Genomic DNA, 17897 nt, shown 5'->3' with positions numbered 1-17897 from the left:
GAGATAAAATGTCATTCTGTATTACTGGACTAGAACTTACTATATAGACCCTGTTGCCATTGTGCCACCATGCCTGGCTGGGTACTCCTGCACCCGTACCCGTACCCGCCCCCACCCCCGCCCCCACAGAGACAGGGTTTCTCTGTGTCTGTCCTGTTACTCTCTATAGACCAGGCTGGCCTGAAACTCAAGAGATCTACCTACCTCTACCTCCTAATGGCTGGGATTAAAGCCCCACCCCCCATTCTTATTTAAAGCACTACATCTTGGTGAGAATTAAAGGGAAAGTTGAATGCGGGAGTGAGGGGTAGATGTGATTGATCAAAATATGCTGTGTACATGTATGACGTGTTCAAAGGTTAAAAAAAGTTAAAAATAAGTTTACTTAGTGGAATAGATAATTAACACGATCAAAAAAAGTTAGGCTTGAAATAATGCCAAGACTGATAGCTGAAAGTAGCCAGCCCTGAGTATGCTTATTAGTAAAATAAGGATTGCCTGATGCTGTTTAGTCCTGGTCTCAGTAGCCACACAGATGGTGGGAAGATCAGAAGAGGGAAGCCAGACACAGTGCCCTTTTTGTGTCTGGTCACTCCCAGAGCCAATCTGACCTACTGCCCCAGGTGGATATATAGCTAGAGAACTGACTGGATGAAGGAAATTAATATTGTGCGAGATTACAGCTGCATGTTGAACTGTTTTGTTCCTTGTAACTACATGAAACAGCTTTGGAGGCTGTCTCGACTAACTGCCAAGGCTTATATTGTATAGCCCTGGCTGTCCTGGAACTCACTTTGTAGACCAGGCTGGCCTCAAACTCTGAAATCCACCTGCCTCTGCCTCCCAAGTGCTGGCAAGGCTTATATTCTTAGATGCCTAGAGCTGAATAGCTTTCCGTGTACTGTGTAATCTACGTGAGTTGGACTATTATTTCTGTAGAATAGCATGTTTAACTGAGATGAAACGCAATTGTGGAGATCTCAATTATCACTATTTTTTGGACTTTTTTTCGTATATATATTAATTTTGTGTCTTGCCTGTACACTTGTTTGTGTGAGGGTGTCAGATCTGGAATAGAGCTCTCGTGGGTGCTGGGTATTGAGCCCTCTGGCAGAGCTGTCTACTTACTTAGTTTTCACTCTGTTCTTAAGAGTGATATAAAAGTGGCAACATTTAGTTTAATTTGTTTCCTGCTTCTCTACTTTCTAAACTTACACATAATTTGGTAACCTTTCCGAGATGTGATTTATATTGTACAATGTTTAAAGTACACAGTCAATTTGACTTTGATATATTTCATTGGATTTTAGTATAATTGTGCCCTTTTCCACTAAGGTCATTTCTCTTTCCCTAGCCTTACACAGCACTAATTACCATCTGTGTAGATTTGCCACTTATGGACATTTTGTGTTAATGGTATTGTTTGACGTTACATTTGTTTGTTTTTGAATTTTTGAGACTGGGTTTCTCTGTGTAACCCTGGGTGTCCTGGAAATTGCTCTGTAGGCCTGCCAGACATCCACCTGCCTCTGCTTCTTGAGTGCTGGGATTCCATATCTGGCCACATAAAATTTTTTGTTTGTTTTTGTTTTATTTAACATTGTGTAGACCTGGCCATCCTAGAACTTCCTCTGTACACCAGGATGGGCTTGAATTCAGAGAGATCCTCCTGCCTCTGGGGTGCTGGGATTAAAGGCATGTGCCAACACTGCCTGGCCCATAGTTTTTAAAAACAGTTTGATACCTTAGATTGCATTGGCCTTCACAATGTTCAGTTTGAGTTGGGTTCACATATATTTTGTATATGAAAATAGGACAAGCTCCCTGGGGGCTGGAGAGATGATGGGTGGTTCAGAGGTTAAGGAAACTGATTGCTCTTCCAGAGGTCCTGCGTTCAATTCTCAGCAACCACATGGTGGCTCACAACCATCAATGAGATCTGATGCTCTCTTCCAGCACATAGATAAGATATACATGCAGATAGAACACTCAGATATACATAAAATAAATCTTTAAAAAAAGAAAAAAGAAAAGCTCCCTGGTGGAAAGCAGAAGCCAACAGATCTGAGTTCGAGCCCAGCCTGGTCTACAGAGCTAGTTCCAGGACAGCTAAGGCTACAAAGAGAAACCCTGTCTTCAGAAAAACTAATGAAAAGAAATGCTGACTTTCTGTTTTCAGGGTAACGTTTTACAATTTTGAGACACTCAGTAGGGAAGGGGTCTTTAGGAGAAACTGCGCTTTGTATCAGAGGAGGGATCTGATTTGCATGGTGTGGGACTGTAGGGGAAAACTCTTCCTAGGGCCTCCCCTGGACATAGAGTCATAGGTGTGGGGCCAGTGATTCTTACCAAGCCTCTCAGGTGATTCTGATGCATGCAAAGTTCTGAGTCATCTTAATTGATAAGTTATTTCTTCGTGGGTGAAATGAGCCAATTTAAGCCAGGTAAGAGTATATAAACACAGTCTCATTGGGAAGTTGCTGTCGGATGATTTCAAGTTCATTGGCCCCAAGGACAAGGCCGGGGAAATTGCCCTGGGGAGGGAGAAGAGAGAGAAGGGAGAGAGGGAAAGCAGAGAGAGAAGGGAGAACAGGTATCTGGATTATATAGGGAAGAACCTCTGTGGGAAGGGCTGCAATGGTCACGGTTGGGGGTGGGTTTGCCTGGTAAAGGACTGAGGGTGCTAAGAGAAAGTGGGGGCCAGGTTATGTGAAATATGCGTATCAGACCCTTGTCCTGGGTCTGAAACCCACGATAATCGTGAGGAGGTATTTTTTTTAGGACTTTTTGGTTTAAAATTTACTCCGATTTTAAAAGATTTTATGATTTTTATAGTCTGTAGTTTTATATGACTCACAGTTTGTTAAAATCTTTCCTTTGAGGTGTTGGGAATCTAACCTTTGGCTGTGTCTGTACTAACCATGTGCTCTCACTCTGAGCCACAACCCCAACCCTTAAATGGTGAAGAGAAGACTACCTTCTCCAGCACTTAAATAGAACTTCTGTATTTTGTATTTTATGGTTTTTTTCTTTTTCAGTGCTGAAGATCACACCCAGGGCTTTGCTCTACCACTGAGCATTATACCCTAAATTGATCTCTATAGACTTGGAATTCCCAGTGCTCTTAACTATTGAGCAATCTCTCCAGCTCCAACAGTAACCAACTTAATTTCAAATTAACCAAATATGTAAGAGCACTGGGTATTCTTCCAAAGGTTCAGTTCCCAGCACCCACTTGGAGGCCACAACTATCTGAGTTCCACTGATCCTCCTCTTCCAGGGGTTCTGATGCCCTCATCAGACATACATGCATGCAGCATACCAATGCACATAAGATAAAAACAAACCATTTGGGGAAAAAAAGACTATATTGGGTTGGGATTACAATTCTTGGTGAAGTATTTGCCTATAATGCAGGAGGCTATAGGTTCACTTCCTAGCACCATACTATTAAAGGTGGCTAATGAAAAAAATGAGTTAATATCAGAGAAATGAGGATATATTTAAAGAATTAAAAGGCTTTTAAAGTTAATGATATTTTTATTTCAAAATGGGCTTAAAATATTTTGATCCAGAGTGGACACACCACTCACCTTAGAAAGATGATGATGTTGCTTTATTACTATTGGGGATTTTCTTTTTCCTGTTTTGTGTTGTTTTTGATTTTTTTTTTGAGACAGAGTTTCTCTGTGTAACCCTGGTAGGCTAACCTGGAACTCAAAGAGACCCTTCTGCCTCCGCCTCCCAAGTGCTGGGGTTAAAGGCGTGCACCAGCACCGCCCGGCTTTTGAACTTCTCTTCTTTTCTCACATATCCTGACTGCAGTTTCCTCCCTCCCTCTTCTCCCCCTAGTCTCTCCCCACCCACTCTTCCTCGGGTCCATCCCAACATCACACCCTTCATAAAAGAGCAAGCCTCCCAGGGACATCACCCAGGCATGGCCTAGCAACCTACGTAAGACCAGGCACATACCATCACAGCAAGGCTGGATGAGGCAACTCCGGAGGGGAAGGGTCCCATAAGCAGGCCGGAGTCCCAGACAGCCCCTGCTCCCACTGTTAGAGAGCCCACCAAACACCAACCTGTGCAGCTATGACATATGCAGAGGGCCTGAGCTAGTTTTTGTTAAATAGGTGTATGAGGGTCCTTCCTGCTTCCAAAATTCAGGAGGGGGGTTATTTGAATAAGTTTGGATTTTTCAGATGTAAGTCTATTGTAATAATCAGAAGTTAGAGAGGTGGGGAAGAAGGAATATAAAAAAGTAATTTAGAAAAGTGTACTAATTCATAACTGGTTTAATATTTTAAATTTATTTATAGTTCTGGTTGGTCTGGAACTTGCTGTGTAAACTAGGCAGATCTTGAATTCACAGTCGCCTGGCTCTGGTGTGCTGGGATTAAAGTGCACCACCATTTCTAGCCTTAAATTAAGATTTGTGTGTGTGTGTGTGTGTGTGTGTGTGTGTGTATTCATTTAGAGTGGTGGGAAATGATATTCTCTGAAAACAATTAAAAATTGAGTCCGTTCTCATATATGTAGTCCAGCCTGATTTTGATCTTGACTTTCTGATTTTCTTGTCTCCAAACTCCTGAGAGTAGCATTGTAAGCGTGTGCCACCATGCCTTTTTCTCTTTTCCCCTGGTGGTGGTGGGGGAATGACAGCAGCTTTATTGAGATATTCGTTTCAAATAGCTCACCCACTTTAAAGTCTAGAATTCAGTAGTTTTTGCAATTCCAGAAAATAGTGGAGACAGTACAGTAGATTTTCGATTATTATTGTTTGAAAAGTAACCTATTATACAATAACAGTTACCTTCTGTTTGTTCAATGTTTTTGCTGTGGCTAAAGCAGCCCTTAAAGTACTTTCCCGAATGCGTCATATAAATGAAGCCATTTAATGAGGTTTTTAGTGACTTAATTTTTTTATTTAACACAGTATTTCAAGATTAATACTGTAGCCAGGCAGTGGTGGTGCATGCCTTTGGTCCTAGCACTTGGTGAGCAGAGGCAGGCGGATTTTGGAGTTCGAGGCCAGCCTAGTCTACAGAGTGAGTTCCAGGACAGCCAGGGCTATACAGAAAACCCTGTTTCGAAAAACCAAAAAAAAAAAAAAAAAAAAGGTTAATACTGTAGAATATGATAATGCTTCCCTTATTTGTGTTAGCTAATATTTCATTGTATCAATTTACTATGTTGCATTTATCACTTGATAGACCTCTGTGGTTTCCCATGTTGGCTTTTGTGACTAACATTGATATGAGCACTTATGCACAATTCTTTTTTTTTTTTTTTATGATGCTGGATCTAGCCCAGACCTTTGCATAGCCTAGCCAAATTCTCTACTACTGAACTACATCCACTGTGTATGCTTTGTATGGGCATATGTTTTCACCTATCTAAAAACAGAATTCCTGGTACTTAAGTGTCCAGTCATTGAAGAGACGACCAGACTACCTATAGAACATTTTTACTTATTTTAGTTTTCTTTTCTTTCTTTCTTTCTTTTTTTTTTTTAAAGATTTATTTATTTATTTTATATATAAGTACACTGTAGCTGTCTTCAGACACACCAGAAGAGGGCGTCAGATCTCATTACAGATGGTTGTGGGCCACCATGTGGTTGCTGGGAATTGAACTCAGGACCTCTGGAAGAGCAGTCAGTGCTCTTAACCGCTGAGCCATCTCTCCAGCCCTCTTTTTTCTTTTCTTTTTTTTTTTTGAGACAGGTTTCATTTCATGTATGTCAGGCAGATTTCAAGCTACATAGCTGAGGGTACCTTTAACCAGATTCTCCTGTGTACCTTTAGAGTGCTGGATTACAGACCTGTCACCATACATGGATTATGTAGTACTGGGATTGAATCTAGGCCTTCCGGTGTTGTAGGCGAGCCCTCTACCAACTGAGCTATATCCCACCCATACACTGTCACTTTATGATAGCTGTGCTGCTGAGTTGCAGTGATGTTTCTGTGATTGGCTAGTGATGCTGAGTGTCTTTCGTGTGAATTAAAAAGGATCTTGGTGGGGATGGATCAGCAGTAGAGAGTACTGGCTGCTTTTCCAGAGGACCTAGGTTTAATTCTCAGCACCCACATCACCTTACAACCATTTGTAACTCCAGTTCCAAAAGATCCATTTTTTTTTTTTTTTTTTTTTTGTGGTGGGGTTAGGAGTGTTAGAGATATCATCAGTGGTTAAGAGAACTCAATTGCTCGGCGTGGTGGTGCACGCCTTTAATCCCGGCACTTGGGAGGCAGAGGCAGGTGGATTTCTGAGTTCGAGGTCAGCCTGGTTTACAAAGTGAGTTCCAGGACAGCCAGGGCTATACAGAGAAACCCTGTCTCGAAAAACCAAAAAGAGAGAGAGAGAGAGAGAGAGAGAGAGAGAACTCAATTGCTCTTCAAGCTACTTCCTGCAGTCTACAACTGCATGCAGGTCTGGGGGTGAATCTGACACCCCTCTTCTGGCCTCTGTGGGCACTATACTCAGTGCATCCCTCCTCCCCTATATACATAGAATTAATAGAACAAAAGTCTTATTAAAGCCCTTTGTATAGTTATTATAATAAAGATCTGTTTGGTAGGAGGGCATAGTATCTTAGTTCTTATTACATTAAGATATATAAACTAGGAACCAGAACCAACCCAAAGCAAAACCAAACAGTTTTATCAGTCTTTTTCTACCCCACCAAATCACTAGAATTTTACACTATTTTGTAATTTGTCAGAGCTGGGTGTGGTGGGCCACAGGTTTAACCTCAGTACTCAGGAGAAAGAGACAGGGAGATCTCTTCTGAATTTGTGGTCAGCCTGGTCTACAGAGTGAGTTCTAGGATAGCCAGGCTACACAGACAAACCCTGTCTTAAAAAATAAAACACAAAAAAACTTGTCTGTTATAAAGTATTTATTGAATGTCATCTAGTAGCCTCGTATATAATTTGAGCTTGCTTTGTACTTACATCTTCCCTTTCTGTTACAGTGCTTTTTTAGGACCAAAGGACATATTTCCTTATTCAGAAAATAAGGAAAAGTATGGCAAACCAAATAAACGAAAAGGTTTTAATGAAGGATTGTGGGAGATAGATAACAATCCGAAAGTGAAATTTTCAAGTCAACAGGTGAGTCCTTTTATAAAATGTATTATTAGAGTTAAAGTAAAAATATGTCATTGGAAAATACTTAATGAATTGAAGAACCTTATGAATTTTAGATTGTTGCACTCTTTAGGTTTTTCCTTGATGTTTGTGTCTAAATGGTTATTAATTAAATGTCTAAAGAGATCTCAAAAACTAGAAATACTTGGTTGCTCAGCTCCTCTTGATTAAAATGTCTTTAAACTATTACTGAATTTAAAGCCATAGCTAGTGTCTTGCTAGATTCAGGGCTCTAAAATTTTATTATTGTATGTTCGATATGGGTGGGAACATAATGTCCTTGTCTGTGTGGAGGTCAAGTACATCTTTGTAAAGTTCTCCATTCACCTTTACAGGGGTCTGGGGAATAACAATCAGGTCAGCAGGCTTGTATCATAGAGCTGAGCCATCTTAATGGCCTAATTGTTTTGTAAACTTAAAAGCATAGGCACTTTAGAGTTTTTTTTTTTTTAAACAGATTTATTGAATGAGAATAGACCTCATTAACTAAATATACACGCGAAATACTTACATCCCCAGTAGAAATTCCACCTTTTCTAAAAAGCCTCCTGCCCAGAGCTTTTAATTTATATATGGTATTAACATTTTCATAAAGTGGTTTGTTTTTACCTGGTTTGTTCCTTTTTTCTTTTCTTATTTTCAAGGCAGGGTTTCTGTGTAGCCCTGGCTGCCCTAGAACTCTCTCAGTAGACTAGGCTGGCTTCAAACTCAGATTCGCCCACCCAAATGCTGGGGTTAAAGGCGTGCATGCACTCACAGGCTGGCTTCTTTCGTTTTTATTTTCTCTTAGTACTGCTAATAGTTTTTGTTCTATTTATTTTGTGTTTATATGGGTGTGTACAAATGTGTGCATGGGCTACAGTGCATTTATAGTGGTCAGAGTACAACTTTGTGGAGTTAGTTCTCTATCTGCTTTTACCATGTTGGTTGTTGAGTGTGCTTAGCAAGTGCTTTTATTCTTAAACCATCTTGTGGCCCCCATGATACTACTTTAATAATGTTTTTATATATTGCAACTTATGTTTTTCTATATTGCAATTTGTACTCTTGAATGTATGAAAGCTCTTGATTGAATGAACTACTATAGCAAGGCAGTGGTGGTGCATGCCTTTAGTCCCAGCATTGGGGAGGTGGAGGCCCATGAATCTGAATTGAGGCCAGCCTGCTCTATAGAGCAAGTTCCAGTACAGCCAAGGCTACACAGGGAAACCGTATCTGGGGTAGGGTGGGGGTAAAAAAATAAAACCCAGAAAACAAACAAAATTCCAATGTAATTTCACATGTACCATGCTGTTTCTTGGCTTTGACAAATGTTTAAACAATTGACAAATTGTTCTGTGTGATCTTTCTTTGATATAGTGATGAGCCATCCTTAGATGATCTCCCTGGTGCTTGGCATAGTAGACTGTGATTGCTTCTGTACTCGTAACAGCCACAGAAAGTGCTGATTTCATGCATGATGTATTATTCCCGGGCCAGCACAGGTTGAAGAAACCAGTGATTGATTTGTTAGTTATATTAGAGATTTTACATTATTTTCCTCCTTTACAAAATAATAAAGTTTTGGATTTTGGAAACATTTGAATTTTCTGATTGGGTATGTTCAACATTTAAAGTTATAACACTCCTCCTATCTTTCTTACTTGGCTGATAACAAGCTCAGGCTGGATTCAAACTCAGAAATCACCTGCCTCACTCTTCCCGAGAGGTACTATATCTTGCCAAAACTATTTTAATTTACAGCTTTAAAATTCTTTAAGGCAAGGTGTTAACAACATATCCCTAGTTTAGGGTTTCCTCAAACTCGTAGGCGTCCTACAACGTAAAACGCTGGGATTATAGTAGTGCCACTCCCTGATTTAAAACTTTAATGAGCAGTGGTGCCGAACCAAGCAATGGTGCCTTTAATCCCAGCACTTGGGAGGCAGAAGCAGAGCCAGAGGCAGGTGGATTTCTGAGTTCAAGGCCAGCCTGGTCTATACAGAGAAATCCTGTTTCAAAAAACCAAGAATGAATGAGTGAGTGAATGAATGAATGAAAGAGACGTAAAAAAAAATTTAAAAATTCTATGTATTAAATGTCTTTTGCAACAGAAATTGGGGTACTCCCATATCTATACATACAAGTTTTTGATTTTACATGTGTAGAAAAATTTCAAATTAGATAAACTATCTTAAAAATGAATAATTTGTTCTTCATAGGTATCAACTAAACAATCAAATGCATCATCTGATGTTGAAGTGGAAGAAAAAGAAACTAGTGTTTCAAAGGAAGACACTGATCAGGAGGAAAAAGCCAGCAATGAAGTATGTTGTGTATCTTTTCTGGTCTTATGAAGAAATGAAGCAAATGTATCTGTAGCTAGTAGTTTATTGAGTATACTGCAAGGGAGGACTAGGCCTGGCTGTGGGGGTATCTTTAGTACTGTCGGTGGATTTTACAGTTACCCCAAGAAAGGAAGGATACATATAAAGTGAGTTGACTGGCAAAGTAGAAGGTAGTCTTCAAAATATTTGAAAAGTAAATGAAAATACGACATTTTTCTCAAATATTAAATAGGGTTTTATAAATAGTTTGTGCATTTTTAAGATATACAAATTTAAAGTTTTTAATTTCCTATATGTATGCTTGTATACTGAATGCATTCCTGATGCCCGTGGAGGGCACTGGATAGATAGATGACACCCTGGAAATGGAGTTAAAACGGTTGTCAGCCATCATTTGGGTGCTGGGACCCAAACCTGGATCCGCTATGCTCTTCACCCCTAAGCCTTCTCGTTAGCTCTTGGATGGATATTTTTATTAGAAATTGTTTTTGTAAGCAAAACAGGTATAACTATAAGGTTAGTGTTTATTAAAAATACTTCTTAAAAAGAGTAAAATGGGCTGGAAGTGGTTACGTTGTAAAGCATTTTAAATCTAGGTTTATTTCTCCCTGTGGTACTGTATGGGTAGAGATACTTATCTATTGTAGGTCACTGATCTACTGCTGCGAAGAGATACCAGGACCAGAGCAACTTTTAATTTAAAAAAACAAAAACTTAATTGGGGCTTGCTTTCAGTTTCTAAGGTTTAGCTCATTATCACTATGGGGGACCATGGTGCTGAGAGTTCTGTGCCCAGAACTGCAGGCAGCAAGAAGAGACACTGCTCCAAGCTGTGGGCTTTTGAAATCCCAAAGTCCTCCCTCAGTGATGCATTTCCAACAGGGCCCCAACTTCTAGTCCTTCTCCAGAGCACCACTCCTTAATGACTAAGTGTCACAGATAGGAGCCTATGGAGGCCATTCTTACTCAAACCTGATGAAGCAGGCATTCCATAAGGAATTTTTTTTCCTGGAGATACTAGTAGTTGCTGTCACTTGGTCAGAGTGACAGGAGACGCCTCCCAGCACTTTCAGTGAAGCTGGTTTTATGAATTTTAGTTTAAGAAAATTTGTTTCTTGTATAATTTATTTAATTTCATCTGTGGCTTTTTCTCATGTTTTTTTTCCTGTTGTTTTGCATTTTAGGATGTGACTAAAGCAGTTGACATAACCACTCCAAAAGCTGCAAGGCGAGGAAGAAAGAGAAAGGTAATTTCTTAAATACAGGGTAGGAATTTCAAAGAAATTTTATTTAAATTGAGGAAAAATAGATAAGGAAACCTTATTTGGACTTGACTTCATAAAATTTCTTGGTGCTAAAGCTGTGGCACCCTCAAGTTAAGCTGAATGATAAAAGGAAATAAAGTGAACCAATTTTTATTCCTTTCAATCTGCCTCATCTTCTCTATAAAATGATAGTATATAATCAAATTATTGATGATTTAATACTCGTGAAATCTTTAGAGTAAATCCTGATGTCTCACTGCTAGCATAGGCTTTTGTCCACTGTGCTACTTTACTTCAGTGTTCTGTGAGACAAGAGGGGCAGTGACAGCTTAGGGCAGGTATTTTGTAGGATTTTAATTAATTGCTGTTTGTCCCCTGGTGTACCGGAGGGAAATGACCTTATAACTTTACAGTGTTAAACAATGAGCGAGTAAAGAAGCAGGCCATCTGAGGGTGGGTAGATTCAGGCACTCTCAGGAGTGCAGACCATGAGGGTGCATATTTCAGATTTGATAGGCTTGAAAGTTGGAGGTTATAGGAAATCTACAATATTTTTCTGAAGAAATACTGTGATGGGAAGTCACTGTGACTCACTTATAGGTAGTGTAATGACAGGAAATTGTATTAGGACAGTGAGAACAGATCAGTGATAAAAGTTAGAATTTTAGAATTGAAATTCTAAGATTGGTATTGGTAGAGTTGCCCGGGGAATAAAGCAAACCGGCCTCTTGTTAACTTGTTTTAATTACAATAGGAACATACATGAATGCTTCATTTTCTTTAGCTTTTTTGTTGTATTGGACTCTCCAATACAAACTGGGGTTTGTTTTTTTCTTTGCTTAGTTTGTTTTGAGACAGGGTTTCATATGTATACCAGGCTGTCCTGGAACTCACCATGTAGACCAGGTTGGCCTTAAACCCACAGAAATCACCTGCTTCTGCTCCCCAAGAGGTAGGATTAAAGGTGTATTGTTCAGTCCATTGTGGCTACCCTGCTGAGCTAGTCTTTATTCTGTTGTATTTTGTTAATTTTATTGTTTACAGATTTTGTTCTACTAAGGTCGTCTAATGATCTTTGATAATTCTTGCGTCACCACAAACTGCTTACATAAGACAGCATCTTAACTGAAAGATGTTCTGACTGCTTCCCCCTTATGAGTCATTCTTAGAAAAATACTGGGATTAGTCAGTTTACAAAAGGGCCTCTAGGTCTTCAGGTGGAAAAAGTAAGATTAAATGATTAACCTTAAAGGAGGGTATGTTAAAGGCTGAAGGAGGGTGAAAACTGAGCTTCTTGGGCCAATAAGGCAAGGTGTGCATGTAAGTACAAAAGAAAATCCTTGTACACAAGTGAGCCCTGAAATGATAAGAAAGAAGAGATCAGCCCTGCTAAGGAGAGAATGTTAGCGATCAGGATGGAAGACTACAGCCGGTCACGATGCTGCTGTAAGCCAAGTCCCAAGCCAGGGCAAGGCCTGGTCTTCAATTCTCTGAAAGCTGAGGGAGGTTTTTAAATATACATACAAAAAAAGGTACAGACGGGGCTCTCTGGGTCAGCTGGTGGGGTGCAGCAGGAAGCTGCCTGTATAACATGAAACTGCAAGGAGTAGCATGTGCTGATGGCGATCCTCCAGGAAGTTATCCAGATAAGGAAACTGAACAATGTGATCACACTCAATTAACTTTTCATTTCGGACAGCTTTACTTTGGAAGGAGTTGCATCTAGGAATTCAATTTCTGTATTCAAAGCCTAGGGTCTGGAACTGCTAATGATTTGACTCTGAACCCACTTTGGAAATCCTAAGACATTTAAGCACTTTAACTGCTCAGGAAAAGACTCCTTTCTACAGATATTCACTGACTATTCACCTGGTTGCCCAGGGACTCTGATGTGATGGAAATGTGCAAGTATACAGTAAGAATAGTCATGCCTGTGAATAAAATCATCAACACTTGTGGATTAGCAGTGGGAGGGATTTCTTGACAGTCTCCTCCTGGTGAAGGTACTATCAATGTTGAATTAACATTAAAGGATTTCAGACATTATATAAATGGTGATAAAGCAGCATCGGGTTTTGAGACATTTGACCCCAATTTGAAAGACGTCTGTAGGATGGAGATATATATATATATATATATATATATATATATATATATATATATATATATATATATATATATTGCCCTCTACAGCGAAACTTTCTGTGCAGGAAAATATTTTATTCAAAGGAAAGACTAGTTATTTGAAATGCATGCATGAATATCTTTAATGTTCACATTCTAGCTAGATTGCTAACAGGACCTCTAACACTGGGTTTATTTCTCATTGTTAGTGTGTCTTTCCTCTTTCCTAAAGCCATTCCATATCCATCAGAAGACCACTGTTCATGTCCTTTTCCAAGCCCTCATCCTTGCCTTGCTATACCTGTTTCACAAATCCCCAACAAAGACTAAGCTAATAAGCACTAGGAAGACTAGAAGACAATCAAGGGAATTCTTTCTGGCTATTATTTCCCTTTCCCATTCTGACTTTCATTCAATCAACAGGTGGATGTAAGCATGTTAGCTACTCAGGACTTGGAGTAGAAGGTCAAAGGACTAACCATAGATTTGAAATACCAACTTCAAAGACAGAAAATGATTTCATATTTGTATCCCATCCCTCTTTTGGATAAAATATTTTCCTGAGTACTGGCTTTACTTTTACATGATTTTGTAGTAGTGGTCATAAACAGTGGGTTTCTGTTTTGTTTCTTTTCTTTTTTTCTTTTTTTTTTTTTTACTTATTATTGATCAATGTTTCACTGTTTATTGGCATCTTCTCAAATGACCCGTTGTACCTGTAATTGTTAATTGCTTTCAACTTATTTCCAAATGCAGAAGGGGTAAGTGAATAAGTTCTTTTTGCTGTTGAGGTGATCTGTTTAAACCCAACTTTAAAGAACTTCTGACCTATTAAGTCATCAGGAAGAGTTTAACCTTTCGCATCTCTGGAGCTTTTTGGAAATACAGAGGTCTGGCTCTTGAATATGGGGTTGCAGGTTCAGATCCGGAATGAGAGCAGCATGGTCTCATATATTCTTAACCTGAGATCTCAGGAGAAAGTTTGTTTGCTTTCTGAGAACAAGAGTAACCTCAGATTGGTGTTTTGTTTTGTTTTGTTTTTTTGAGACAGGGGTTCTCTGTGTAGCCCTGGCTGTCCTGGAACTCACTCTGTAGACCAGGCTGGCCTTGAACTCAGAAATCCACCTGCCTCTGCCTCCCGAGTGCTGGGATTAAAGGCGTGCGCCACCACACCCGGCTCGGTTTTAACAATTTGAGTATGCAAGTAGACTGACTTGGGCCTGGTGGTATGCCTATGATCACAGTACTTGGCAGGAATTACTGAGGCAGGAAAAGATAGTTGTAAGGCTAGCCTGGACTGTCTGTGGAAAGAATGCAGTACTTCTCTGTCCGTCAAATAAAAGTAAACAAAAGCAATGCTGTTTCTTATAAATATATTGACTTTTTTTCTTATTAATTGAATGGGGTTCTATATGTTTTTGTGAACATTCTTGCTCTGGTCAGTGCGTTAATACTGAAGTCCAAGTGGTCGTGCCATTTAATGTCCTTACATGCTTCGGGTGACTTTCTTCAATTTTGTTCATCCCTTTGAAATTATAACCATTACCTTCTATTTCTTCATGTTTTCATTTTATATCTAATTGGTGGTTCTTAAACTTATATTTTCCTGAAGGGCTTTAAGCCAATAATAACTGATTCTCATTTGAGGCCACTAACTTTTCAGCCTTGTAGTTTTGTATTAGAAAATAAAAGTAATAGTAATATCAGATGTCAATCTCAGTTGACATTAAAGTTAATTAGTTAGAAGTAGCAATGTGAATCGTTACGGTATAATCACATTATGCTAGTTTTTCATATTATATCAAAAATGTTAGTTTTATTTTTTCAAATGATTGCTTTAGGTTGGGAAGTTTGTAAAAAGGTGATTGAAAACACTGAGATGATATAATGCTGATTGTTCAAAAGTAATAAAAATCATACAGAAATGGTGCTCTTATAATTTTGCTAAATTATATTTTTGTGAATCAGGCTGAAAAACCAGTAGACACTGAAGAGGCAGGAGTGGTGACTGCAGCAACCGCTTCTAATGTGAAAGCAAGTCCTAAAAGAGGACGACCTGCAGGTAGGCTCATTAATGCTGAAATACTTGCTTGCTGTGGGGCACACTGGTTTCCAGTCAAGGCTAGATCTTGAACCCCGGGAGAACCTGATCGGTGGTAATTCCCACCTACATGGGATGGCAGGCCTTCGACCATGACTCCTGGAACTCTGGCTCCTGTTGAAGTTACCGCCTTCACGGCCCCCACAGGAGAAGCCTGGCTTCTGACCTTCAGGCTAGACGACTCCCAGTTACTAGCAACAGTAAAGATAACAGCCCAGCATAAGAGTGGCTGCTTGGTCCCACCTCACTCTCTTACTCTCTCCTCTCACTCTCTAGTCTTTCCTCTTTCTCTCTTTACCCCTTCCCTCCTCTTGGCCATGGCCAGTCTCTCTCTCTCTCTCTCTCTCTCTCTCTCTCTCTCTCTCTCTCTTTCTCTTCTCTTCTCTTCTCTTCTCTTCTCTTCTCTTCTCTTCTCTTCTCTTCTCTTCTCTTCTCTTCTCTTTTTTCCCCCTGCCTTTCTATAAAGCTCTAAAACCATAGATTTTTCTCTGTTCATCAAGGCCCGCTGCACTTGGATGATGGGATAGGCTTTCTTCTAATGAGCCATTTCTAATCTCCCAATGGAGGGCCTTCCTCTCGCCTGAGTGGGAACCTCTCTCCCTCAGCCCTCTCTCCTGTAACCCCCAGGGCCAAGAGTGTTGTTGCCTCAGGCAGGGCCCCTGGTATCTGAAGCTGCCCCTTGTCCACCACCTCCCTCCCCTGCCGAGTGGGGTCAGTGGCTTAATTAAACTTTTTTTAGATCTTGTTCAGGATGGTTGTGAGCCACCATGTGGTTGCTGGGATTTGAACTCTGCACCTTTGGAAGAGCAGTTGGGTGCTCTTACCCGCTGAGCCATCTCACCAGCCCGCCCAGTGGCTTAATTAGATGCCCACTGGGGCCAAGTGGAAAGCGTTTGGGAGCCCTCCTATGTCCGCCTGCCCAGAGCACAGGAAGAACTCTGGATGGACGTGGGCTATCCTCCCTCCCCTCTTTTTCCCTGACACTCATTAGTTCCCAACAGATGGTAGCAATGCCCCACAGCTTGGCTTGTGATGAATATTTCAGTCCATTAAAGCATTGCCGCTGAAGTTGATTAAAGAGTCACATTATCACTTTTAACATGAACATTGACGAGGCTGGAGAAATTAGTCATCAGGCAGTTTCACTGTATGTTCGTGGTATCAGTAAGATATGGAGTTTTAAAGAATTACCAATGTGCTACATGTCTGGGGAATATATACAAGAACAATTTCAAAGGAAAAATGGTTTCTGCTCGTGACGACTATTAAGTCTGAAATAATTGTGGCTTCTTTGTCTCTAAATTCATCTCTCCAAATCCTGAAAAGTGAATCTAGTGAGCTTTAAAATACCACGAATGCTGGGCTTACTTGACTTTTTTCACTTTCAGACTATCACATTCTGATAGGATTAGTATTGATTTGATAATTTGGAAATAATCTTGAGTTGTTCATCCTAATACGGAATACAACAACTAGATAGAGGTTTTTGTTTTGTTTCCTTATATCACAATAGTATCCTTACCATTAAGGGGAATAAATAGTCAGATTGGAAAGAAAAATTAAAATGTATGTACATGTTTTGTAGCATTATAATGATGATAAATATCTTTGAATTCTGATAAAATTGTATAGTACATAACATATTGTATGAATTCTGAATGAGTGATACTATACATACATTGCTTTCCTCATACATTCCATCCCGACTACAGTTGCCCAGGTTTCAGTCTCTGTCAAACACAAGGACAAATGAAAATGTATTGTTAATCATAAAGTGTCTCTTTATTTATCCATGGGGTCACTAGTTGTAAATAGAGTTGTCACTAGAGTGTATATATTTCATAACATTTGTCTTCTACATATGCCTTGCATTTAAGAATGAAATTGTTTTGGTTTTTTTTTCCTATATGAAAATTAGCTACTGAAGTCAAGATTCCAAAACCAAGAGGCAGACCTAAAGTGGTAAAACAGCCTTGTCCTTCAGAAAGTGACATGTAAGTTTGTTTGGAATACAAAACTATTGAGATCTTTATAAACAATAGAAAATACTTTTACTACATTGTGTAAGTCTTTTCTATCTCTAAAACTGATGAGAGACTGGAGGAGGATTTGTGTTAAAGGGATTGAAGTCTGCTTCTGCTGTGTGAATTGTGTGTGTGTATGATAAAATACTTAGGTCATGTAGGTTAACAGGAAACTTGGGCAGGGTAAGTTGCTGAAAAAAATTTCTGCAGATTATATTTGAGTAGTGTCCAGAAACCTATGGTCCTGTGTAATAGAACAGTAATGGTGATAATATCTTTGTAATTTAAAATTGTGTAAAAATTAGTTTTAAGTATTTTAGAATGATACTTAGTTAACCACAGAAAGACGTATATTTATTTTGTGTATGTGTACCATAAGATGTGTGGTCATTTACCAATATGATTCTGGGGAATTCACAAGGCCTTAATGGCAAGCATCTGTACCCACTGAGCCACATCCTGGGTGGGCGCTTTTCTGCTCACCTTGAATATCCTTGAGAAATTTGATATAGTCAGGAAAAGGGGAGACTGCTTGACGGTTGTCCGGGATGACTTAGAATTTACTGTGGTATGTGCGTGTTCTAGAGTCAGATCTGAAACTCACAGTGGTGAGCCACCAGCTTAGCCTTGGGAAGCAAACCCTGATTTTCTGAAAGAACAAAAAGCACTTTTCACTTTTCTGCACCTGAACTGATTATTTTCAGAGTTGGTACTTTTCAACCACAAGAGAACTTTTCAAGAGCTTTCTTTCCAAGCTAGTTGTTACAGTACTCTCAAAGGGGAAACCACCACCATAAAAATACTTTTGTTTTGCAAGACTGTGTTATTCATGTCCCTTGGCATTTGCAGCCAGCAAGGGTAACATAGTAAAACTTTTGTCTCTTTAAAAACATCAAAATGTA

General features: G+C 39.6%; 1 protein-coding gene across 4 annotated transcripts in view; it reads left to right on the top strand.

The window, feature by feature from the left end:
• Window positions 1-17897, top strand: part of Psip1 (PC4 and SFRS1 interacting protein 1) — a 32469-nt gene that overhangs the window by 4679 nt on the left and 9893 nt on the right. For all 4 annotated transcript variants that reach the window (XM_021199871.2, XM_029539451.1, XM_021199872.2 and 1 more), the window contains exons 4-8: window positions 6980-7118; window positions 9356-9460; window positions 10666-10728; window positions 14839-14932; window positions 16890-16965. In XM_021199871.2, the coding sequence (XP_021055530.1) occupies window positions 6980-7118; window positions 9356-9460; window positions 10666-10728; window positions 14839-14932; window positions 16890-16965 (477 nt within the window). The remainder of the gene's footprint in view (window positions 1-6979; window positions 7119-9355; window positions 9461-10665; window positions 10729-14838; window positions 14933-16889; window positions 16966-17897) is intronic.

This window comes from Mus pahari, chromosome 6, assembly GCF_900095145.1.
Source record: "Mus pahari chromosome 6, PAHARI_EIJ_v1.1, whole genome shotgun sequence".
Classification (NCBI taxonomy): Eukaryota; Metazoa; Chordata; class Mammalia; order Rodentia; family Muridae; genus Mus; species Mus pahari.
This window is presented reverse-complemented; position numbering and strand designations above follow the sequence as displayed.